This window comes from Vombatus ursinus, unplaced genomic scaffold (genome assembly GCF_900497805.2).
Source record: "Vombatus ursinus unplaced genomic scaffold, bare-nosed wombat genome assembly UNPS02014793.1, whole genome shotgun sequence".
NCBI classification, from domain to species: domain Eukaryota; kingdom Metazoa; phylum Chordata; class Mammalia; order Diprotodontia; family Vombatidae; genus Vombatus; species Vombatus ursinus.
Window position 1 is genome coordinate 18,246,729 of NW_020954571.1, and position 27,363 is coordinate 18,274,091.

The 27,363-nt window shown below is 36.9% G+C and overlaps 1 protein-coding gene and 1 pseudogene across 1 annotated transcript in view; both read left to right on the forward strand.

The window, feature by feature from the left end:
• Positions 1-2,212: 2,212 nt before the first annotated feature.
• Positions 2,213-9,048, forward strand: LOC114048434 (annotated as a pseudogene).
• A 215-nt stretch (positions 9,049-9,263) lies between these two features.
• LOC114048472 (liver carboxylesterase 1-like) overlaps positions 9,264-27,363 on the forward strand; it is a 61,786-nt gene continuing 43,686 nt past the window's right edge. Inside the window, exons 1-2 of the mRNA XM_027869391.1 lie at positions 9,264-9,479; positions 25,725-25,929. Of these exons, the coding sequence (XP_027725192.1) occupies positions 9,428-9,479; positions 25,725-25,929 (257 nt within the window). The 5' untranslated portion in view covers positions 9,264-9,427. The remainder of the gene's footprint in view (positions 9,480-25,724; positions 25,930-27,363) is intronic.

Here is a 27,363-nt window from a genome sequence, read left to right on the forward strand (position 1 = left end):
TATTATTTAAATATCCCAAATTAAAAGTATTATAGGCTAAAATATTGACTCCAGCTCTTCTGGGTTTATAGATGCATAACAAATTTCACAGGATATCAAAATAGAATCTGTAATATAAAAATCCTTAGGGAGAAAAATAAATCACTTATTAATATTTTTATAGGAACAAAACTGTCTGATAAGCTGTTTTGTGTAATCTCACAGGTAAAGCAATTAAAACTTTGTGTCCAGTAACACCAAAGATGTTGGATAATAGATCCAATGTACACTTTTTCATCATTCAAAGTACTCAAATACAATATGCAAAGTGCACTTGAGTCATACCCAGGAGTTTTTAAAGGGACACATAGAGTCTGTGACACATGTACTGAAAGGCATGTGTAGAGACTTCAAAAACTGAAAAGCAGAAGTGGGGATGCAGTGTCCTAAGGCCAGTCCAGGCCATGAACTTAGCTGGAAAGAATCTGGAACAAGGGCAGCAGGCAAAATCCAGAAGAAGCTGAGCCAAGAGTGAAAGAAAAATTGAATTGGCAGAGAGAGGAAAGAGATAGAGGAGAGTCATTGGGCTTCAACAGACATTTCAGAAAAACCAAAGACTACTAAAAATGTATTTAGTAGCCCCAAACCACTCCAAATATCTGTAAAAATGACTCTAAACAAATTCTAAAGCAGCAGAACCCACAAAAAGACAGACTGAAACAAATTTCTAGCCCAAGATAATCTGGATGGTTGATCAGAAAGGTCTAGCACACCTGGAGGGGAGAGCAACCCATTTGTAACTCATGAGACCTTTGTCAATATTAGAGTAGTTGGAGGGAAAAAATATATATGTATGTATATATATGTAGAGATAGATAGATAAATAGAGGGCACAGGTTGAGTTGAAAATGAAGGGCTGATGTCTAGAGAATAAAATTAAGGGGTGAGAGAGGATTACACTGGGAAAAGGAGAAAGGGAGAGGTAGAATGGGGTAAATTATCTCACATAAAACAGACAAGAAAATGCTTTTACAGTGGAGGGGAAATGGGGCAAGGTGAGAGAGAATGAGTGAATCTTATTCTCATCAGATTTGACTTAAGGAGAGAATAACATACACACTCAATTTGGTATGGAAATCTATCTTGCCCTACAGGGAAAGGGGACAAGAGAGCAGGGGGATGACAGAGGGGAGGGCAGATTGGGGGAGGGAGTAGTCAGAAGCAAACACTTCTAAAGAAGGAGAGGATCAAAAGAGAGAATAGAATAAATGGGGGGCAGGATAGGATTAAGGGAAATATACCTAGTTTTTCACAACATGACTACTATGGAAGTGTTTTGCATGACTACACATCTATAACCTGCATCAAGTTGCTTGCCTTCTCAATGAGGGTGGGTAGGGAAGTTGGGAAGGAGAAAATATGAAACCCAAAGTTTTAAAAACAAAAGTTTAAAAAAATTGTTTTCACATGCAACTGGGAAATAACATATACAGGCAATGGAGTATAGAAATCTATCCTGACCTACAAGAAAATTGAAGGGGAAGAGGATAAGAGAAGGGGGAGAGATATAAGGGAGGGCAAATGAGGGGAAGGGGTATTCAGAATCTATGCCATTCTGGGGTGGGGGAAGGGATGAGATGAAGAGAAAATTTGGAACTCAAAATCTTGTGGAAGTGAATGTTGAAAACCAAAAATAAATAAATTAATTAAAAATATATATATTTAGTACCTATTTATGTGCTAAACACTTTACAAATATTATCTAATTTGATCCTCACATCAACCTTGGGAGGTAGGTGCTATTAATATCATCCTTATTTTCCAGCTTGGGAAACTGAGGCAGACAGAAATGAAATGACTTGTCCCAGGTCACACAGCTAGTAAGTATATCAACCTGATATGAACTTAAGTCTTCCTGGTTCCAAGGCCAGGACTCTATCCATTGTGTTATCTCACTGACTCAGGGTGGAAGACTGTCTGAAACTATCAGTTGTAGTCACCTCTTGAACAGTGTGGAAAAAAATCTGCTAGTCCCTCAATTTCTTCTTTCTATAACTATCTAGTAACAGACATTGTAATATATTCTGCTTGCTTCTTTTTTTCTAAGAATTTTATGTATGCTAATTTTTGACTAAAACAAAAAAAAAAGTCAGGAATTAGCTAGAGATAAGCAAATATTTAAATTAGGACAACCAAACCTCACTAAATATTAGAAATTTTCGGCAGCACGTGCATGCATTGCTACTATGGAACTCAAAGGTAAAAAATAAATTTACAGGAAGGGGAGGAAAAATATCACAAGGAAAAAAAAAGATTTAAAAAGGACAATGATTCTAAATCTGCAAAGAAGTTTCTGAGTAAAGTGATGAAGGAGGAGAACCTAAATTCAGTTCCAAGAAGTTTGAGAAAAGTAACACCAAGCCTGGGAAAATGGGCCTGAAACAATTCAAGAACAAGCAGCAAGGGGACATGTTGCCAAAGAAAACTGGTGCAAAATAGTTCGAGAATAAACAGGAAGATTAGCCTGAAACAATTAAAGAATAAACAAGAGGGGAACATGTTACCCAAGAAAAATGGTACAAAACAATTCCAGAATAAACAGGAGGGGGACTTGTTACTTAAGAAAACTAACCTGAAACAGTTCAAAAATAAAGAAGGAAACATTTTGCAGATGAAAAGAAAGCTCCAACCTGAGGGCACAGGTGAAGAGACAGCAGCTAAGAAACCCAAGTGGGATGACTTCAAAAAGAAAAAGAAAGAACTAAGGCAGAGCAGACAATTCAATGATAAAAGCAATTACAGCAACATTTTGAAGGCAAAGCAAATTTGGGAATACCTAAGAAGAAAAAATCATGAGAAAGAAAAAAGAACAAAGTTGAGCAAATTACAGAAGTTTATTTAAGGTAAGATTAAAACTGTTGTATTTGCACATGATTCAACCCTTATTATCCAGTGTTACATTCAATATGGTAATGAGGAACAAAGGGAAGAGGCATTTGAAGAATTAAAAAAGAATTGGGTTGAATTAAGGCCAAATATTCCAGAAATGTTGTTAAGAAGTTTCCCATGTATGGGAATAAATCAAAAATTGCAGAAATAATAAAAAGTTTTAAAGGCCAAGTGTGGAAGATGTTGCACCATGCAGAAGCATCAGCAGTAGTGGAATATGCTTACAATGACAAAGCAATTTTGGAATAGCAGAACATGCTTGTAGAAGAGCTCTATGGAAATACATTCCAGCTTTATAAGTCTGTAATTCACCCAACTCTGGAAAAAAGTGTTAGAGGAAGAGCCTGATAAGTATGAGGCAATTATGGATGAAATGAAACAGATTCTTATACCAATAGCTCAAAAAGAAATATTAATTATTCACTGGTATATAAAGTATTCTTGGACTTTTTCACCTATGTACCCCCAAAACTCAGACCAAAAATGACTGCAGCAATAGGAGAAGTTGTAATATGCCTTGCACATATACACAGTAGAGCTAGAGTAGCCAGGTACTGTCTGTGGCATGGCAAACTAAAGGACAAAAAAGTTATTTTTTTAATTATTATTTCCTTTTTAAAATTTATTTATTTTTAGTTTTCAACATTCACTTCCACAAGATTTTGAGTTCCAAATTTTCACCCCATCTCCCCCTTCCCGCACCCCAAGATGGCATGCATTCTGAATACCCCTTCCCGTAGTCTGCCTTCCCTTCTATCTCTCTCCCCCTTCTCTTATCCCCTTCCCCTTTTATTTTCCTGTAGAAAAGGATAGATTTCTGTACCCCATTTCCACTATTTCTTATTTCCCAGTTGCATGTGAAAACATTTTTTAAACATGTGTTTTTAAAACTTTGGGTTACAAATTTTCTCCCTTCCTCCCTCCCCACCCACCCTCATTGAAAAGGCAAGCATCTCAATACAGGTTATAGATGTATAGTCATGCAAAACATTTCCATAGTAGTCATGTGAAAAACTAAGTATATTTCCCTTAATCCTATCCTGCCCCCCATTTATTCTATTCTCTCTTGTGATCCTGTCCCTCCTCAGAAGTGTTTGCTTCTGATTATCCCCTCCCCCAATCTTCCCTCCCCTCTATCAACCCCCTGATCTCTTGTCCCCCTCCCCCCTTAGTTTCCTGTAGGGTAAGATAGATTTCCATACCCCATTGTGTATGTTATTCCCTCCTTCAGCCAAATCCAATGAGAATAAGATTCACTCATTCCCTCTCACTTTGCCCCATTTCCCCTCCACTGTAAAAGCCTTTTCTTGTCTGTTTCATGTGAGATAATTTACCCCATTCTACTTCTCCCTTTCTTCTTCTCCCAGTATAATCCTCTCTCACCCCTTAATTTTATTTTCCAGATATCACCCCTTCATCTTCAACTCACCCTGTGCCATCTATCTATCTATCTATACATACATGTAATTTTTTTCCATCCCACTACCCTGATTCTGACAAAGGACTCATGAGTTACAAATATCATCTTTCCATGCAGGAATGTAAACAGTTCAGCCTTAATAAATCTCTTATGATTTCTCTTTCCTGTTTACCTCTTCCATGTTTCACTTGAGTCTTGTATTTGAAAGTCTTTGCTATTCAGCTCTGGTCTTTTCCTCAGGAATGCTTAAAAGTCCCCTATTTCATTGAATGACTATTTTTTTCCCCTGAAGGATTATACTCAGTTTTGCTGGGTAGGTGATTCTTCGTTATAATCCTATCTCCTTTGCCTTCTGGAATATTATTTTCCATGCCCTGCAGTCCCTTAATGTAGAGCTGCTAAATCTTGTGTTATCCTGATTGTATTTCCACAATACTTGAATTGTTTCTTTCTGGCTGCTTGTAATATTTTCTCCTTGACCTGGGAATTCTGGAATTTGGCTACATTATTCCTAGGAGTTTTCCTTTGGGGATCTCTTTCAGGAGGTGATTGGTGTATTCTTTCCATTTCTATTTTGCCCTCTGGTTCTAAAATATCAAGGCAGTTTTTCTTGATAATTTCTTGAAAGATGATATCTAGGCTCTTTTTTTTGATCATGACTTTCAGATTGTCCAATAATTTTTAAGTTCTCTCTACTGGACCTATTTTCCAGGTCAGTTGTTTTCCCAATGAGTTATTTCACATTCTCTTCTATTTTTTCATTCTTTTGGATTAGTGTTACAGTGCCTTGATTTCTCAAATTGTCCCTAGCTTCCAATTGCTCCATTCTAATTTTTAAGGAAGCATTTTCTTCAGTAATCTTTTGGACTTCCTCTTCCGTTTGGCCAATTTTGCTTTTTAGGACATTCTTCTCCTCATTGGCTTTTTGGACCTCTTTTGTCATTTGGGTTAGGCTATTTTTTAAGGTGTTGTTTTCTTCAGTATTTTTTGAGGGGGTCTCCTTTAGCATCATTCTCAGTTTTTCCTCTACTTCTCTTACTTGCTTCTCAAAATCCTTTTTGAGTTCTTCCATGGCCTGGGACAAATTCATATTTTACTTGGAGGCTTTGGATGTAGGAGCTTTGGCTTTGTTGTCTTCTCCTAGTTGTATATTTTGATCTTCTTTGTCACCAAAGTAAGATAATATAGTCTGACTCTTTTTGCACTGCTTGCTCATGATCCCGGCCAATTACCTGAGTTACAAACTTTTTGTTAAGGTAGGGGTTTGTTTCCAGTGTGGAGAATGTACTGTTCCAAGCTTCAGGGGTTTTGTGCAGCTGTTTTCAGAGATACTTTTAGGGACCTGCAAATTTTCAGTTCTTTCAAGGTGCTATGATCAAGGGTGAGGTGTTTACTCCTTTCCTGTCCTGTGCTCTGCTCTATGAATGACCACAAGCACTCTTTTCTGTCTTGAAACTGTGAGGAGGATTTCCTCTCCACCACCACTACAAGCTCCACCACACCAGCGCTCCTCCTCACCCCAAGACTGCCACCCAGAACTGTGACCTAGGTCTAAGCATGGACAAAGCAAGAGAATCCTACACCAGCAGAGAGATTCCTGGAATCCCCCCTCTGATCAGCCACTCAACCCCCCCTCAGTCTGTGGGCCAGAAGCTCAGGAGGCAACCTCTGCCCTGGGGCCAACCTCGGGGACTGGGGCTACAATCATGCTTCTCTCTCTCACCACAGACACAGACTTTTCCCACTGACCTTCTAAGCTGTCTTTGGTGTTCATGGGTTGAGAAGTCTGGAAACCACCACAGCTGCCAGTGATTCAGTCCTCTGAGGCCTGCTCCAGGTTCGCTGTAGCCTGTGCGCCCACAATGAATTGCATTCCTCTCCCAGTCTGGCATGATATACCTTTCCAATCAACCATCCAGGTTGTCTTGGGCTGGAAATTTGTTTCACTTTGTCTTTTTGTGGATTCTGCTGCTTTAGAATTTGTTTAGAGCCATTTTTATAGGTATTTGGAGGGGTTTGGGGGAGAGCTCAAGCAAGTCACTGTTTTTACTCAGCCATCTTGGCCCCGCCCCCAAGGATGCCCATTCTTACCACTTTTAATTCAATATTGTACCAGAAATGATAGCTATAGCAATACAAAAAGAAAAAAAGAAATCAAATGAATTAGAATATAAAATAGCTAATAGGAAAACAAAACTATCGCTCTTTGCAGATGTCATGATGCTGTACTTAGAGAACTCTAGAGAATCAACTGAAAAACTAATTGAAACAATTAACAACTTTAGCAAAGTTGCAAGACATAAAACTGACATAAATCATCAGTATTTCTATATATTAACAACAAAGATCATCAGGTAGAGATAGAAAGAGAAACTTCATTTAAAATAACTGCAGACAATATAAAATATTTGGGAGTCTATCTCACAAGACAAACCCAGGAAGTATATGACACAATTACAAAACACATTTCACACAAATGAAATCAGATCTGAAAAACCAGAAAAAAATATTAATTGCTCATGAGCAGGCCAAGCCAATATAATGAAAATGACAATTCTAGCAATATGAATTTACTTATTCAGTGCCATAACAATCAAACTACCAAAAATTATTTTGTAAAGCTAGAAAAAACAATTTAAAAAATTCATATGGAACAATAAAAGGTCAATACTATCAAGACAATCAATGAAAAAAAGTGAAGGAAGGTAGCCTAGCAGTACCAGATTTCAAACTATATTACAAAGTGATAATCATCAAGACAACCTGGTACCAGCTAAGAAATAGAATGGTGGATCAGGTACCCAATTCACAATAGTAAAGGACCATAGTAATCTAGTCTGATAAACCCAAAGACTCAAACTTTGGGTTAAGAACTCACTATTTGATAAAAATTTCTGGGAAGGCATAGACCAACATCTCACACCATATACCAATATAAGGTCAAAATTGCTACACAATTAATGGATAAATAAAGGATAATATCACAAGAAAATTAGAGGAACACAGAAAATTTTACCTATCAGATCGCTGAGTAAGGGAGGAATTTGTGACCAAACAAGAGATAAAGAGGATCACAGGAAATAAGATGGATAATTTTGATTATATGATATTAAAAAAGTTTTTGCGCTAGCAAAACCAATGCAGCCAAGATTAGAAGGAAAGCAAGAAACTGGGGGTGGGGCAGGGTTTACAACATGTTTCTGTGATAAAGGCATCATTTCTCCAATACACTATGTAGGGAACTGAACCAAATTTATAAGAATTTAAGTCATTCCCCAATTGATAAATGGTCAAAAAATATGAATAAGCAATTTTTCAGAAGAAGGAATTAAAACTATCAATAGTCATATTAAAAAGTGCTCTAAATTAGAGATTAGAGAAATGGAAATTAAAACAACTCTGAAGTATTATCTCAGACCCACCGCATTGGCTAACATGACAGAAAAGGAAATTGCAAATGCTAGAGGGGATGTAGAAAAAGTGGGAAATTAATGCCCCACTGGTGGAATTATGAACAGAACCAACCATTATGGAAAGCAATTTGAAACTATGCCCAAAGGGTTACAAAACCATGCACACCCCTTGATCCAGCAATACCAGTAGATCTGTATCCCAAAAAAGATAAAAGGAAAAGGACCAATGTGTATAAAAATATTTATAACAGCTCTTTTTGTAGTGGTAAAATATTGAGAATTGAGGGAATGCTGATCAATTGGGGAATGGTTGAACTAGTTATGATATATGATTGTAACGACATACTATTGTGTCATAAGAAATGATGAGCAGGATGCCTTCAGAAAAAGCTGGCAGACTTATGAATTGATATCAAGTGAAGTGAGCAGAACCAGGAGAATATTGTACACAGTAACAACAATAGTGTATGATGATCAACTGTGAATGATTTAGTTATTCTCAGCTATATAATGATTCAACACAATTCTGAAAGACCTATGAAGAAAAATTTTGTCCATCTCCAGAGAAGTAATTGATAGAATCTGAATATAGATTGAAGCATACTGTGTTTCACTTTTTTTTTCTTTTTATCTGTATTTTCTTTCAAAACATGATCAATATGGAAATATGTTTTGCATGATTATACATGTATAAGCTATATCAAATTGCTTGCTGTCTCCAGGGAAAGAGGAGGGGAGGAGAGTAGGTATGGAATTTGGAACTCAAAATTTTTAAAGAATGAATGTTAAAAATTGTTCTTATATGTAAATGGAAAAATATTATTTAAAAATAAGTCAAATAGTACTTGCCTTACTATCTTACAGTTGTGAAGGAAGTGGTTTATAAACTTTAAAGTGCCAGAGAAATGAGAATGATTATTTCTATTATGATGTTATTATTTCTTCTTGTTTTCCAATTGTGAATATCTTCTCCCAGTGAACTTGACCTTCCTCAAGGCTAAGTTTCCATGTATTGTGATCTCTTCCTATCTCCTGATACTGTAGTCAGAACTCAGTGTTTCCTAGTAAATCAGAGGGATTCTTTCTGTAAAGAACTCATGCCCTGAGAGTCAGAGATTCATGCCCTTTTGTAATGATTGGAAAAATGACTCAAAATTAGGAAAGTTCTTCAAAGTCACACAGACAGGAAGTGTACCTGGGCTTGGGGGTCAGCCCTAGACTTTTCCCAGCCTACTGTTTGTCCTCCAGAGCCTACTTACTCTCATCGTGAGCCCCAGAAACAGATAGAAACTCCAGATTAGTTTTCAAGATTATAGCTCATGGTTATGTAACCCTGATCTTGTGTACTGACATGGGTGTTGAGATTGTAATTTGAGTGTTTTTGGATTAGAGCCACACAAATGAAGAGGGGAAGTTTTTTTCGTGGGTGGAGTTTCAAGGCACCAACACTGGCTCTCACCAAGATCTTTGGAAAAAAGATAAATCTCTGTTCTTTTTTTTTTTTTTACTAACTTGGTTTTTGCCCCTTTGGGCTGTAGGTCTGTCAGTTAGTCAGTCAGCCAGTCAACTAGTCAGCTAACCTCTGTGCAGCTCACAGCACAGGCAACCCTGCAGAACAGCTCAGATACCTGTACCAAGCAGCTGGAAACACACTGCTCCAGACAAAATGTGGCTGCTTTCCCTGTTCCTCTTCTCCCTCACTGCTATCTCTGTGCAGGGTAAGGGTTTATTTGTTTTGTTTTGTTTTGTTTTCTTTTAATTGCCAACTGAGAACAATTACAAAAGTAAGAAAGATGTAGTGTTATCTTGGTAGAAAACTAAGTGACAACTGGGTTTGGGGTTGTTTTATTTCTTGGTTTTTTGGGGGATTTGTTTTGTTTTTCCTGATACAGCTGGGAACTTGCCTTTGGATAACTTTCTACCAGAAGAGATCTGTGGTTTTATTAAGGTAGTAATTGTGTGAGAAAGCTGATAGAGTGGACCACCTCTTTCTAGGCTAATTGGTGTCCTACTTAAGGAGGTCAGGGTGCTGTTTCTGGCTTGGGATAAGCTGGGATAAGTATCTGGGAAAGTAAGACACTTAACAAACAAACAAGTTCCTACTTTAAAATAAGCTAATGGAATCTCAATAATCACATAAACAATTGGAAATAGATACCTTATTAATGACAGAGAAAAGAAAAAAAAGAAAAAAATGCTTTCTGAAACAGCTAGAAAATGTACATGCTAGTATTTTGTGCATTTGTCCAAATCATTTGGATAGTCTAAATCAGAGAATGTTAAAAGCTGAAAGGGACCTTAGAGATTATCTAAGTCAACCTTATCATCCAACAAACAAAATTGAGTCCTAGAAAGGGGAAATGATTTGTTCAAGATCATCAAGCTAGTTTATGGCAGAATCAATAAAAGACCTGGTTAAGTGTTTGTTCTTTACATTGTCATTCTATGGAATTTGTTGAAAAGTTACACCTTCTTCATAGGCAAAAATACTCATTTGTGCTAAAACTGAAGGTTAAAAACATCCTAATCAGTAACGCAAGTAAAGGTAGAGTTAGAGGATGATCAAGGTGCCCAAGAATGAGTACTCTGCTCACAGCATATAATAGGTTTCAATAGGTAAAAAAGGAAGAGAGTGTGTGAGGGAACAGAGTGGGCTATAATTGGTGAAGAGATTCCTGCTACTGATTGATAAGCTCTCAATAATAAGCAAAAGCATTTGCTGGGGGGGTGATCAGAGTTGGAAGTAGGAGTAGGTATTCAGGGCCAGGCTTAAATGGGTAAAGAGGCAAAATATTTCATGCCTAGATTAGGCATGTAAATGACATGGCAAACTGACACTTACCAAGATTGAAAATGTTTGTACTTGATTTATTTGGATCTTAATTTTGCATTACCTGGATATATTAAGTATCACCTGAATAATTGAGTTCACTTTGTATATTTGCTCATATGGAGTTGGGGTTATAAAGGGAAAACCCAGGCATGCAGTTAGTTCCCTGATAGACTCTAGTTCAAAAGAACCGTTCTTCTCTTTCTGATCCTCTAAGAAAGACATATGTATGGTAAAGGGCTATAATAGGAAGGAGCTGGGCTAGAACAGAGGTTCTTAAACCTGAGGTCTAGAGACCCCAGGGGTCTATGGGTAGATTTAAGGGGTCTATGAACTTGGATAGAAAAACAATTACACCTTTTATTTCAATATAATTGTTTTCCTTTGTAATTCTGTGTATTTTAATTTATGTATTTAAAAACATTATTCTTATCAGAGTTCCATAAGCTCATCAGACTACCTAAGAAGTTCATGACCTGAAAAGGTTAAGAACCCCTGAACTAGATAATAATAATTAATATGACTAATGACTAGATAATTAACATGATATTTTCCAGCTCTAACTGTCAGTAAGCCTAACAGGTTCTCAAGAAGCAAATAAAAATAATTAATATGAAAAAGAATAATTCAGTATTGGCTGGAAGAAGATCAATTGTGAGAAAACCTCCTGACCAAGATAAGAAATGTCTTAAATTTGGTAAGATGAAGGGGAGCAAGTCAAAAGACAATGGTGTTTATTTTATGCTCATACTAGTCTCTGGTTCAGAGTATCTTCCTGTGTAAAATGAAGTGATTAGATAAGAAAATTTCTGAGGTCTGTCCTAGCTATAAACTTTACAATTCTATGATTTATGCTTATTAAGCCAGAATCAAGGGAAATCATGAAAATATGGTGAGATTTTAGCTGTAGATTAGTGGACAGAGATCTGTACATAATTAAAAAAATTTTATAACGTCCACATGTGCTAATATATGGTCAGTTTTTTTTAATGCCACACACAAGTAAGAAATATGTATACTCATTTCTTTCCTATTCAATAGTTGCCAGAGATCTAGCATATATAGTATTTCTAAAATTCTATTTAGGGCCTTACCTTATTTCTTATTCTTTTGACTAGATCTGTCTAGGTCTAAGAGAATGCCATTGAGATCTTCAACCACTATGGTTTTACCATTTTTTTTTTCTGCAAATTGATCAAATTTTTCTTTGAAATATTTTCAATGCTATGCTATTTTATGCACATGTATTGAGTAATTCATTATCTATGGTACTTTTAAATATAATGTGGTTTCCCTATTTATTTCTTTTAATCAACTCTATTTTTATTATTGCCTTGTCTAAGATCATACTTGCTACCATTGACTTTTGAGTATACTAGAAGCATAATACATTTTTTTGACTCATATTAATATTGCAGCAATACTTTTGTTCTAAGTGTTTTTCTTTTAAACACAGTATTTTTAGATATATCCAGTATTTGGGGATTCTGCTTTATAATCCACTTTACTACCTTATTCTATTGTGTGAGTAAATTTGTCTCATTCACATAGTTATAATTGTTTATTGTTCATTTTCTTTTCTCTTGTTCTTCTATACTTTCTCCTTATTTCACCCTCTCATCCTCTTCATCAGCCCTTTCTTCAATGAAGTGAGCATTTGGAAGAGATATGTTCAACACTGGTGATTTACATTTTATGCTTTGTACTTCTATTCCACTACTTCTAGTCTCTTCTCCCATCTAGGCCTCAGTCACAATTTTTTTTTCTTTTAAAATTTTATTTTATTACACAGCATATGTGTTTTAACAAGTCAATGATTTAAAAATGCAAATGGCATCCACTTTAAATCCTATGTACTTACATTTTTTTCTAATAAATACTCTTCATTTATTTCTAAAAACAATACTATCACTAGCAGTTCTACTCCATTAAGGCAATGCATTGATTTAAAAAAAGTAAATAGTAGCAAGATAACGCAGTGTATTGTTACCTTTCCTCTTTGACAGTGTGGTTCAGTGCCGAAGTTTTAGCCACTGCGCAACAATATTTTATATTAAAATAAATTAACCATTCTTTCTTTTTATTCTCTTCCTTTACATTCTGCCCTCTGAAGATAGTTTATTTTGCTCATAATAAATCTCTCCCTAAGCCCTCCCTCTTGATACCTCTCTCCCTATCCAAATCTTTGTTGACTTTAATGTATTTCTATACCAAATTCTTCTTCATTGTGTGCACACACTCAATTCTCCTTTTCCAGTTCAAAAGAAAGTAAAGTTTATGCATACCACACTTCTCTCCATATTTGTATAGTCTTTTTCTCAAATATCCCCTTTATAAGAAGTAATACATTCTACCTTCCTTTTCTCTCTTTCTTTCTTAGTGTATTCATTTTTCCTGTTAGGGTCATCAAAATTTAGTACAAAAGTTCTTTTTTTTTTTCTCCCTCTATGGCCATTGAAGGCAGTGAGATTCTGAAGGGACACTTTTTTCCCTCTCCTCATTAGAATAGGAAAACTTCTGAGTCTTGTTGCTGATAAAGAAATGTTATAGGCTAGAGATGTTTCTCTGAGTCTTCTTTGAATGTATTTAACTTTGTTTCTTTTGACTCTTGCGTTTCCATTTCAGAGTATCTACCTCACTCTGATCTCTTCATCAAGAATATTCAGAGGTCCTCTATTTCACTTAAGATCCATTTTCCCCCTCTAAAAGATTATATGTGCTCAACTTTTCTTGGTGTTATTGTTAGTTATAAGCTTATATCTGTTGTTATTTCAAGTTTTGCTTTATGGTGGCAACTTCCAGGTCTGGCACAATCCTCACTGCTACTCCATGGTACTTCAGCTCTTTCATTCTGGCTAATTACAATGTTAACTTTTTTTTTCTTGATCTAGAAGTTCTGGATTTTGTCCATGACATTCCTGAGATTTTTCATTTTGAGATTCCTTTCAGGAAGTAACTAGTGCATTCTTTGTATATTTACTTTGTTCTCTTGTTCTGGTTGGTCTGACCAGTTTTCACTTATAAATTTGTGAAATGTGATATTCTTGATAGACTCTTTCTGGTGGGCTTAGCAGGTAGTCTGATGATTCATAGATATATTTATTTGATATTTGTTCTTGCTAGATAATACTTCACATTTTATGAGGGTTTATTTAGTCTTTCTATTTTGTTTTGATATATTTCACTGTCTCATGGAATCATTGAACTCTGTTGCAATCTAATTTTCAAGGAATCTGTTACTTGAATAAAGTTTTATAGCTCCTGAATTAAGCTCTAATTATTTCCACCTGAGCTCTCATTTCCTTTCCCATTCTTTCCTCATTAGCTTTCATTTTATTATTTGATTATTTTAAGCGTACTATGTTTATTCCAGAAATTCCAGTAGACTGTGTGGCAAATCTGTGATTTTTATTCAATATTTGCTTATAGATAATGTGGAGTTATTCTCTTCTTATGGACTTGTTTCTGGAACATCTCTGGCCTATAACATTTCTTTATCAATAACGGTTTCTTATTTTTAATTATTTTTTGAGCTTTACTTCCTAAATTGAATGAGTGCCAGGACCAGACTCTGCCCCTTCCTTCACTACTGGATAGTAGAGTATTACATCTTCTGTCTCCTTTGGAGCTCTAGTCAAGGTGATGGGTTCTACCTTAGGATTCTTTCTTCAGTTCTTCTTTAGGAAAGTTTCAGGTCTGCTTACCTATTCTCTTACTGATTTATTTGGCAAGACACCCCTTCCAGTATCTATGCTTTCTCACTTTTTTGTATAATCCTAGGTTGGAGGCAGGTGGCTGCGAGGGGGACTGAAAAGAACTGAAGTTTCTCTTTGATTTTTTTGTTTGTTATTCAATCTGGCCCTCTTTTTAAACCATTGCTGAAGTAAGAGAGAGAGAATTGAGTTTGTGTGTAATCTACCCACCATCTTAACTGAAAGTCCTTATAATTATCCCATATCTAGAGTACTGTCTTCAGTTCTGGCTAATGCAATTTAAGAAAAACACTGATACAGTGGAAAGTGACCAGAGGAGGGCAACTAGGATCATGAGGCCCTTGAATCTATGTCATTTTATGATTGGTTGAAAAAATGCTTAATCTGCAGAAAAATTGAGCATAGGGAAGGAAAAAGACATGATAATTGTGATCAGGTACATGAAGGGCAGTCATGCAGAAAAGGCATCAAGTCAGTAGCAATGGACAGAAGCTGCAAAGAAGAGAGTTTGTTCTCAATGTTTGGAAAAACTTCCCATTGGTTAGAACTATCCATTAATGGAATGGACTGCCTTGGGAGGTAGTAGCTTACACCTCATTGAAGATCTTCAGATAGAGACTGGATGACCATTTTTCAGTTATGTTACAGTGGACATTTCTCTTAACTATGGATTGACCTACATGGCTTCTGAGATTCTTTTTGACTTTCAAATTCTTTGATTCTGTGACTTCTTTCTATGGGATCAAGGAAGTCCTCTCTTCTCCCAGTTTAGATACTCTTTACAGAAATAAAGAGTACACCTGTATTCCTCAGGAATAGAATTTCAAAGAGAGGAATAAGAGTAGGTAGAGAAATAGGTATAAGTTGTAATTCAAAGGCATCTATTTTAAGTGCTGGTTGTATTTATCAGTCAGCATTCCATTTTTTTTTTCTGACTGTTAGAAGAGTAGACTGGCTTTGCCCCATGGTCTCTGTTATGGATACACACTAAGAGTGTTTTGTTTTGTTTTTTTGATTATGCCTGATAGGAATACCTTAGAGGTTATCTTTGGTTTGGATTTATTAGGTTAAGTTTTTTTTTGTTTGTTTGTTTATTTTTTTACATAATTCATTGAGAGCTAACATGATAAGTAGGGCTTCTTAAAGTAACTCTCATGACCACTTATTAATTCCTTTTGTTAGCAGGATGAATATTTCTTTCTTTCACCGATTCTATCCAATGGTTCTCTTGAAATATAAAACTTGAAATGTCTATGTCACACTGTGTTGGAGGTAACAAGGAGGCAAAACTTGGCAAGAGAGGACTGGCAATTATTGAGGAACTAGGCAGACAAGAGACCAAGTTCTTGGAAATAAGTGAAGACAAAAAGGAGTTCATTGCATATTTATAAAATCCAGAAAGTCAGAGAGAGTCATTAAGGGTGACTTGCAAACAGAAAATCTAAAACATGAATTTTAGTCCCAGGATAAGAGGCATTTTCCTCATGCCTCTTTTGGAGGCACAGATGACCTTAGAACCACTGCCTCTCTCAAGGCAACCAATTCCATATTTGGATAATTTTGAGTTGTTATGAAACAACTGGGCCTACTACTATTTTTTTTTCTACCCTCTGGATCTGAACCATACTATCTGGACAATTTGCTCCTCTTCTCATTTAGTAGGGGTATTTCCAATCACTTGATTGGAAAGTGAGTTAAATATCATCTAACTAACCACATCTCACTGTCCCCAGACCATATTTTAATCCATTCATCCTTAAAATATTTGTACATCTTCAAATCTGACTTGCTACTGCCTCCCTCCCCTTATCCCTGCCCAACATGCCTAGAATAGCACCATCCAGACTAGACAATGTCTCCCATACTGGTTAACCCTGACCATTCTTTGTATCCGTCTGGATATCTTACCATCTATCTTATTACCTGACTTATACCCTACTCCTACCAGCCTTTCCTCTTATGCTCCCACCCTCTTTGCTTTCTACTTTTTGTTCTGGAACAGAAATAACATCAGCGCTAATGTTGCTTCTGGAAAGGAGATAACAGTGGAGTACTATGGCTCCATCTCTTTGACTTCTCATCCCTGTGATTCCCCAGACCAAAATTTAATACTCCAGCAACCATTCCTCTACATTTACTATCTCTTCCTATGAGTTTAGCTCCATGAATACATGGAGCTTCCAATGAAACATACCAAGATTTGTATGAACTGATACAATGTGAGATCTGAAAACTAATATGCAAGTAATAACAGTGGATGTAGCTATCACTGTGGGAGGTGGTAGTGCAGGTGACCAGAGATAGTCATCACTGCTCTTCCAACCTCCCCTCCCTTCTTCCTTTTGTCTCTAGAGATCTAATCAGTCATAATCTATTACAATGTATACTAGGGGCAGCATAATGGCACTTCAGGTTCATGTTGTTCTCTTCTCTGCTGGTTAAAGGAATTTATATTAAATGAAAAACCAGGAGTACAATTACAATTGCTCAGTCCTCATTTAGGAAAATTCCTAACATTTAGGTTGGGGTTTGGTTATGTTACTCTCTCTAGCTCACTCCTAATCTCCTTATCATTGAGGCAAAATTCATGTGGAACATTTGGGTAAAGAAGTAAATAAATCATGTTATAGATAGGCACCAAGTGGACAAATTGGGGGAAAAGTAGAACTTTTCCTGGAATGTCCTTCAGTCATTGAGGAAGTGGGTTCAATGGATGCTTTATGATAACAAATCTTCTCCAAAATGCCTCTAGGACCAATGGCCCTCTTCAATTTCTCCTTTCTCTATCAGGAATTAATCCTACTATTTCTTTCTCTTCTTATTTGTTGTCCCTGTGCTGCTAATTCTTTCTAACTCAACTCCTAAGTTCTCTAGTTTTGTTTTGTTTTGTTTTGTTTTCCCCAATCCACCACTTGACAATCCAATTCCAATTCCATCTATCTCAGTGATTTTATAACAAGCCTCACAGAGTATAACAAAGTCCTTCAGCCAATCAAATAGACTTCTTATGCAACATCACTTCAGTTTATTCAATGACTTTCAATGACACCTAAATCAACCAAGGATGTTTTACACATAGTTTAAAGTCCATGATTAATTTATTGATTCAAGAGAGATGTCTAGACCTTGTTCATATCTAGTGATCAATCAATGTACATTCTTACATAATTAAGGCATTAGGAGTAGCAAATTGTTACTTTTTTTGAGACTGAGTCTTCTTTACAAGCCCAAGATGGAAGTGCAGTGGCCATTTATGGTCTCAATCTCACTGTTGGCTGAATGCATAGAAATTTTGACCAGCTCTGTTTGTCCTTAGCTGGTGTGCCCCTCCTAAGAAAACCAGGTGGCCCCTTGCTCTTTGAGGCTTCCCATATTGGTACAAGGCTTAGTATGGACATCTAATCAGTTTTAGCCCTGCTGCATTTCAGAATTCCTTATGAATTCCAATGATCCACTTGCCTCAGCCTTCCCCAGTAACAGGTATTATAGGAGTGCACCACCATGTCTGGCTATCTAGTCATTAACTTTAAATAAGGTGGGGTAATTGTCTAAACTGGCCCCACCTCCTTTATATATATAATGGTTATTGAAATGGAAGTGGAAATTACACAAATAAAACAACTGAAACTTAATGTTATGAAATTATAATAACTAAGTTTGGCCCCAGAGAATAGCTATGAGAAGACACCTCCCACATTTCTTTGAAGACATGAGGTAACTAGGGTATGGAAGACTGTATAAAATGTTAGATTCTTCCTATGTATTTTTTAATTTTCTCTGAAAGAATTTTTGTTTGTTTTTAAAATTCTTTACCACAAAGGACAGTGATTACCCTTCTGAAAAGGGAAGGAGGAAGGATTAATGGGAAATTTAAGTTATATAAAAACAAAACATAATAATAAAATGTTTTAAAAGAATGTCCATTCCTTAGGGAACTGTCTCACTGTATTTTTTTATCTGCAGTGCCTGGCACACAGTAAGTACTTAATAAATGCATTTTCATGAAATTATTAATTCCCTAGCTTTTTCAAAATTGATCTGTAACTCTTTCCAAACAGCTAGGCCAGACCTACTCTAAAAGCAAATTATATCCTTTTGGGTTAGAGACTATACATCCTGTGCTTTTAGGAAAGATGGGTTCCCTCAGATTTAGTATTCCCATTCTTCTGGTCTGGGGACATAGTCTTACTGCTTTTTTATTTCTGGAGTAGGAACTCAAAGGAGGGTATTTAAAGATTCTGGTTTTCATTTTGGTTTGAGGAAGTGGGTAAATGATATTGGGCAAATCATTATTGCCACCTCTGTACCTCTTCTCTGTTTGCCTTTTCATCACCTCCCTTAACTGTATAGCTGGCTGTTATGGCTGACACCACAGAGGAACAAGGTGTTCAACTCTTCAGACTGCCCCAGTGAGGTAGGTACCCCCAGCCTGCCAGAAAAGAGGGGGACAGCGAGTTGAATAAATACTTCTTTAAAAGCTCATTCTAAGTTCTTGAGGTCTGCATCTTCCAAGGAATTTAAGATGTGATTATATCTATCTAGAGCTCAGACTATGAATCTATTATTGCATCCTGGACTGGGAAGGGGGTGTCATCATCAACAGAGGCAATCCTCTGCAGCTTCCCATGAGGGAAAAAAGACCAATTTCTATTATACACAATGGCTATCATAAGCAATTCTTTATTTTCCTATGGTATGAAAATGGTTATCTGAAGTATGTGGCAATGGTAGAGAGGTGAAAGAACAAATATTTCATCCACAGTGGGAGATTTGACTTCCAAAGTGTATTGGGGGGGTGGCAATGAGAGAATCCCAGGAGAAGGGTTCCATGGTAATTAGGATCCTAGGGATATTAGGTGGTTCTACTTTGTGGATAGAGCCTAGTGGGAATGGGATAAAAGTTGCTCTATGGAGAAAGATGAACCCCACTCCCTTTCCCGCCAATTATTTTGGTGCCCTGGGACAAATCAACATTCATTCCATACCAGTTGTGACTGTTTATTACCATCTATTATGGATATTAGGCCAGCCAATGTCATAGCTTACCTTAATAATGATACCCTGAAATGATAGGAGAGAATTGATATAGACAACTTGCCATGAGGTAGCAGAGGTGGTTCCCCAGGTGATGGATACTCAATTAAGTACAAGAGAGGATCAGTGCTCCTGGAAAACTTGGCTGCCAGGCCTTCATCCTTGATTGGTAGCATACTTTGGTACTGGCTCCCTTGCCATTCAAAGTCTCAGAGAAACTACTTTACATTTCTCATTGAACTTCAATTTTCCCTCGATTGAAAAAAAAAGTAAAAATTATGAAAAAAGTTAATTAAGGAGAAAAATATGAGTAAAATCGACAACAAGGGACTGTGGAAAACAGAAATATTCATCCACTGTTGGTGGAGCTGTGAATGGGCACAGGCATTTTGGAAAGCAGTTTGGAGTTATGCACAAAAGGTTACTGAGCAGTTCATGCCCTTTGATCCAGCTATACCATCAGTAGACCTGCACCCAAAAGAGATCAAAGAAAGATAAAAGGCCCACTTTTTGTTGTGGCAAAACAAAACAAAACAAAAAATTAGGAACTAAGGGGATGCCCATAAACTGGAGAACTCCTAAATCAGTCGTAGTTCATAAATGTGATGGAATAGTATTGTACTGTAAGAAATGAGGAAACAAATTATTTCAAAAATACATGGAAAGGCTTATGTAAACTGTTGCAAAGTAAAGCAGGCAGAGACAGAAGAACAATTTATATTATAATATCATTATAAAAATATAAACAATTTTGAGGACTCTCAGAATTTGATGAAGGAAATGAGCAGAACCAGCAGAAAAATTTGTATAATAACAATAGTGTGAAAATAGACAACTTTGAAAACTGTGAGAGCAATGATCAATACAATGACCATTCATGATTCCACATGAAATGTATTCTGACAGAGCTATTGGATTTAGAGAGGTAGAGGTGACACCAATATGAAACGTCACATGCCCTTTCAGATGAGGTCACTATATTCATCATATTACTTGTTTTATTTTGTTACAAGAGTCCTCTCATAAAGTGGGAATAATGTGTAAATAAATGTTTGTAATGTAAAAATAAAACATCGATAAAACTTTAAATCATAAAATAAAAAATTCCAACCAAATATAATATCTTGAAAAGATCAAGCCCTCCTAAACTAGTTTTGTTTTGTTGTTGTTGTTGTTGTTCAGTTGTTTTTCGGTCATGCCTGACTGTTCATGACCCTATTTGGGGTTTTCTTGGCAAAGATACTGGAGTGGTTTGCCTTTTCCTTCTCCAGTTCATTTTATAGATGAGAAAACTGAGGCAAACAGGGTTAAGGGCCATGCCCAGGGTCACATAGATAGTCTTTGTGTGAGGCCACATTTGAACTCAAGAAGAAGAGTCTTCCTGATTCCAAGTCCAGTGCTCTGTCCCCTGTATGACCTAAAGAAATCTTTAAAGTTTAAGTTTGAATCAACATTATACCAAGGATTTTGTTCAGAGAAAAGAATATCACTTTTTCAAGGACTGTATCTAGGGGATTTGTAAATCGAATGACATTTGATGGGGACAAAATCTTGGAATTTCTGCTTTTAACTTACATGGTAGAAAAACTCCTGGTATTTACTACAATTCTATTTTTTTTTCCCTTTGAGAGCAAAAGTGGCATTAGCTTCTCCCCCACCATTTTTTTTTTGTCTCAAGCCAACCCCTCTGAACCAGTTTTCTTCATCAGAATCTTAGGGCCAAATTTCTTTTGAGGATACAATGTCCAGCCAATTAGTGCACATGGAATCTGTATCTCTATCCATTTTTTTTTTGTTTTTGTTTTATTTTGTCTAGGCAATGGGGTTAAGTGACTTGCCCAGGGTCACATAGCTAGTAAGTGTTATGTGTCTGAGGCCGGATTTGAACACTCAGTTACTCCTGAATCCAGGATCGGTGGTGCTCTGTTCACTGTGCCACCTAGCTGTCCCTCTACCCATTTTTTAAGGTAGCCTTCAGATTAAGTTCCCATTAGTATATACTGTCTTTTTACTGGTCTTGTTTAACATACTTGCAGAAGGAGAACCAATTCATGTCTAGCCACTTAGTCTTTTCATACTCTGGGTTGTAAAATAAATGGAAATTACTCCTCCAACTTCCAGACCCAAAATACATAAGACTTGGCCCCCTCAACCTTTGGGGAGATTAGACAAATTAGTATGCCATCTCCCTGACCATCACATCATCTCTTGTAGAAGGGTCATTCTTCCTTAACTTCTGTCTGTGGCACCACATGAAGGCACTGCCATCATTGAAATATCATGGGGTCTGTAGCATACAATTCATTGTAGAGACTGGGGCCCAGCTCTCTTCATTATATTGTGCCCATCATTTCCCTCACTCAACAGCTGGTTGCAGTCAGTATTCTCCTCCCTGTATGGACTTGATTATGGCCCGTCCCCTTCCCTCAACCCTAGAGCGGCCAGAATATCTTGATTATATATGATAAGAGTGATCAACAAATCACCCCTAGAAGTAAACTTCTAAGTCCCAAAGGAGGAAAAAACAGAAACTTTTTTGTAGTTACCCATCTCTTTAGCAATTTCTGTAACATGAATTACACATGCATTTACAAAGGGAGAGGGAGTCCCCCCTCTGCTTTTAAATGCAGATTCAAGGAATGCAGCATATAGATGACCTGCTATTTTATTATTCCCCAAATGCTTCTCAGGTTTTTAGGAATAAGTTCATCATGTGATATCAGGCTAGGAAAATCTTATACCTTCTATAGGTCCATAAGACAAATCTGTAAGACTCTTCATTGATGTGTCCCTCTTTCCCAAGCCAGATCTGCCACTTTTATGATGCTATTGACTTTTCCTTTTAAAATTCTTATAACACTCTTGTTATTATTTTCTAGATCTCTCCTAAAATTAGGGGACCCTTAATAAATTCCCAGTACAAATACTTTACAATACTTTTGAAACATTACATATTCCATTTTGAAATAGAGGTGATATTAAAGTTATAGTTAGAAAACCAATAAGGCTAACCAATTACTTAACATGAAGTCTATATAATACATGATATATAATGAACAATTTATCAAAATAATAAATCTAAATAATAATCTATATAGGAAATAAACTAATAGTTATAGCAGTTATCAATTAAAATGTAAAACAAGCAAGTTAATATCATTAATAATTGACAACACTGATTTTCAGAAACTTTGCATTTATGATTCTATGAGAACTTTTCCATGGGAGAGAAAGAAAAAAGTATATAAATCTCAGACATAAACCTTCCTCCCAGGTATAGCAGAATTTGGGGGTGAACTGCTCCACATGCCACCTATATATTGTGGTCACCTCTCAGCCTACTATCTGCCTCTTTATAAAATTCATTCTTATCATCCTGAACTCTAAGTTAATCCATGGATATGCTTGAGAATTTCCTTAATAATTACATAAATTGAAGACTCTCATTAATTAACCAGTTTGCTTTGAATCTCACCCCCATTTAGTAAATATTATTCACTTAATAAACTAAAGAGACTTATTTTCACAAAAATATTTGTCTATCTATCTATCTATCTATCTATCTATCTGTCAAAACCTCTAATCTTCTAGGCTTAAATAAACATAAAAATTACTGGCTATACATTTTAAACAATGTGACAAATAGTTACACAAAAGCATGTTTTTTTTTACAATGTTTTAGTTCTGAGAAAATTCACAGCCAGTGCTCTAGCCGTAATTACAACTACTTTCCCAGAGGTGCTGCTCTGTGAAACAACAGAAGAAAGCATTGAATTTGGAGTCAGAGAAACCTTGCACTTGGTAATCAATCTGTAAATCAACAAATACTTATTAGATGCCCATTATATTCTCTGGACATTGGTTTCCTCATCTGTAAAATGAAGTGGTTCAGCTGGATCGTCTCTTGAAATTCTAAATCTGTGATTCTGACCAGCTACAAAGACACTTCACAATCCTGTTCACAATCTTGCCATTCAATTCTGTCAGGATACCACCATCCTCTCAGTGCTCTGGGCAACTCTCTAGGACCATAAATTGGTTAGAAGAAGCCAATCTTTATCTGGGAGTATACTCTAGCAATAAATTCACAGGTCGATTCCACATCTCTCTGGCCCTTTAAGAATTATCTTCATCTACTTCCCAAGATCAGGGTTAAAACAGTTCTCTCTAAAAAAAGAAATGCCCTTTATTCTCTTTTTGTATTTATGCAGTTTCTCTCAAGCTATCACTCAACCATCTTTCCAGAATGAAAACTAAACAGCCAAGTTCTTCAAGAATCTCTTGTGTGTCTTGAAGATAAACAGTAGTGATAGTCTCTATGGGATAACCTGTTAGCCCTGGTGTTACTGTACATATCATTGTAGAGTGTATAGACTAGAGCCAGGAGGAGGAGCTGAAAGATTTGATATTTCAAGTCTCAAACTTCTTGCAGGAGACGCTCTATGAGTCCCATAGTCCAATCTAGTATGTCCTTGTCAACTTATTACTAGGGCTGCCCATCTCTTCACTTCTTTCCTCCAGGTCAAGATCTCTGCAGGATATCCCAAGCTGTAGCCCATTCTACTTGGGAGACAACATCAAGTCAATCCCCAGGGCTTCTGACTAAATTTAGGCCTTATGATACCCACTTGTATCACTTTTGCTTGGCTTAATGCTATGGAGCATTTCTACCAATTTTAGGCAGCTAGAAAGGTGCCAAATGGCTGGGCAACCTGGAACTTGCGCCATCTGTTTAATTCCATACTTCAGCCCAACCTCTTCAATTAGGCCCCACAAATTTGTGTTCCTAATCCTGGGTGTGACTCCCCTCCAAGTTTTACCAAATCAGGACTTTTGTCTAAAAGTTGTTTTCATAGCTCAAAGTACAAAAAGCCTCAGAGGATTAAAGGCAAAGACTTTTGGGCTGCTATTTAAGCATTCTATTAGCCTTCCAGGTAATGTCAGAAAATCCTGACTAGGCACTTTTCCCTCCATCAGGGTTACATTTGGCATATTCCCCCACAATCCACTAAAAAAAAAAATTATACCCTAGATATCTAAGGAAGGATTCAGAGTCCCCTTGCTCACAAGTACCTGTGTATTAATGTATACATTAGTACATTAATAATACATTAATAAGTGTATCTTTCCTCTCTTTCTAATATTCTTCAAAAGGACAGGTCACATTCTAAATGGGGGGGGGCTAGTTATATGGGAGAAGTCAGTTCTAAAAAGAAAGCCTAACTTAATAAACATTCATGAAGAGACTCCTATGTACACTGTACAAGATTGTTGAGGGAGATACACAGTTCCTGCCCTCATGGGGATTTTTCTCTATAGAGTATTTTATCCACATTTTATCTCACCCCTACCAAGAAGTAATAAATCTCATGGATTAACTGAGCATGGGTAATGAAGGGAGGGAGGAATCAAATAACTCTGGGGTGCCTAAGTGACTGGGAGGATGTGGTACCACCAAGAGCTTTCTCTGATGTTCCCAGCTAGAAATAATTTCTTTCATTTGTATTCCTGTAGCACTTTGTTCCTATCTTTCTTTATATGTTTCATTCTATTTTGTATTAATTAGTTGTGTACTCAGAAGCAATGTGTCATGATAGAGAGAATGCTATATTTATAACTTAGAAGACCTAGGGTCAAACTCTGCCTCTGATATTTCCTAGTTGTGTGGTCTTCACCATGTCACCCGACCTCTGTGTACCTCAGATGAGATCCCAGAACTTATCTAAATGAGCAATAGAGAGAGTTCCATCTGGTAGTTCCTTAGTTGGAAAAATCACACATCCTTAATGAACTTGTTTATATATGCCATCTATCCTACTAGGGTATAAGCTCATTGAGGAAAAGGACTGGGTGTTATTCATCTGTGTAATCCTCAACTTCCAGGATATAGTAGGTCTTTGATAAATAATAACTGAATAAATGCAGAAATGTTTATGGGAAGAAATACCAAAAAATTTATGCATTCCTATCAACCAATCCTTATAAATGGAGCTGTGGCATAGTATAAAATGCACAGATCTTGGTTTTAAGAAACTATTACCCTACTCTGTGACCTTGGGCATATCATATAACCTTTAGAATCCTCAGTTTCTCCATATGCAAAATGGAGATAATTATGTTACCTGACTCCAAGGTTGTGAGGAAGATGCTTTATAAACTATAAAACATTAAAGAAATGTGAATTATTGATTTAGTATTGCACTTACAGGAGAAAAAGCAAAGACCAGAGAGATTAAGTTACTTACCCAAGGTCATATAGCTTGTGAAAAATGGACTTGGGACTAGCACTAAGGTTTCCTGACCCCTAGTCCAGTGATTTTTCCACTCCACCATATTACCTCCCCAATCCAATCATTCCTCTTTCTCTCTCTTTCTATGTTTCACAGGGCAGCAGTCCTCAACACCTGTAGTGGACACTCAGTATGGAAAAGTCCAAGGCAAACTTGAGAGCTTACAAGAATTTGACAAAACTGTCAATGTTTTCCTGGGTATCCCTTTTGCCAAAGCTCCTCTTGGACCCCTGAGATTTACTCCACCACAGCCTGCAGAGCCCTGGGACTATGTGAAGAGCACCACTACTTACCCACCCATGTAAGTCATCAGTCTTCAGCTTCTTCTGAGGATGGGAGGAGTTAATCATGATTATTACCTTGGAATAATTTTTATTTTGCTCCAGAGCTCTCTGCCTTACTCAATGAGAAACATTACTGTTCCTTCAAACTGCTCACCCCAGAGCTTAAGCCCTGTCAGGCATTGGAGGGTCTCTTGTAGGGGAACCTATCAGGTCTGCACAGTGGGCTTCCCTAAAGCTGTGAAATGATTGTCCTGCCTTGGGGTATCCCAACCAAATGACCAAATAAGAGAACTGTTGCCAGATGACACTAATATTCCTAAAATTTCTTCAGTTTGTTTCCTTCATGCAATTAGAAGGCACTGCCCCTTGCCTCTTTTGTATGTGGATATTTTATCTACTGAAGGGGAACACTGCCAAGCACAACAGCAAATGACCTTCACCTCTGTTCTTCTCTCATGCCAGGACTGCTCCTGAGCCAAAAAAGGTTTTTAATTCGTGAGACATTAGCCTTCAAATCAGGTGATCTAGGAGGGAGGGTGTGGATCTGATCTTTGATCACTGGCATCTACAGAACACAAGGGGTATCTGGGAGAGGGACAACAGATCCCCAAGGAAGTTAGGGACAGCTCAAGTGTATTGGGAGGACACTAAGTAGAAATGGGGAGTAAAAGGGCATGAAGAATTCTTTTTACTACATATGCTCTTGGCTGGCCCTGGACATATCTCAGTGTTTCCCAAGGGAATCTGATATCTTCAGGCCTTCTCTTTCATTACAATCCTCTTTCTCCTTACTGTTCTGATGTCCCCAAACCTAAATGATCTATAGAATGTTAGATTTGGAAGATACATGAGGAATCATCTAATATAAACCCTTCATGATCCAGAGGAAGAAAATGTTATCTAGACAGGGAGGGGCCTGCCCAAGGCCACATTGAAAGTAAGTAGTTCATATTACAAACTTTAAAAAAATAAATAAATCATTCAAAGCCAAATCATAATTGCCCTTTCCATTAAAAAATTAGAGGAAGGAATTGGGAGAGGAATCAAAGAACCTGGCTCAACATCCTGGCTCTGCTCCAACCTGTGTGACATTAGGCATCACTTAATCTCTTTGGGCTTTAATTTTCTCAACTGTAAAATGAAGGGGTTGGACCAGATGGCTTCTAAGGTCCCTTCCAGCCTCAAACCCATTATGATTTGTGATCTTTGAGTCTATGGCCTCAAGTAAAATTTCTCAGAGGTGCTACTGCTATGGGACGATTTGAATTTAGAGGCAGAAACCAGGAGTCTCTGCTATGCCACTTATTTGTATGCACTTAGCAATCAACTTGTTAATCAAGGAGCACTTATTAGATGTCCATCATGTTCTCTGGACCTCAGTTTACCCATCTGTAAAATGAAGTGGTTGAACTGGATGATCTCTAAGGTTTCTTGTAGTTCCATGCCTATGA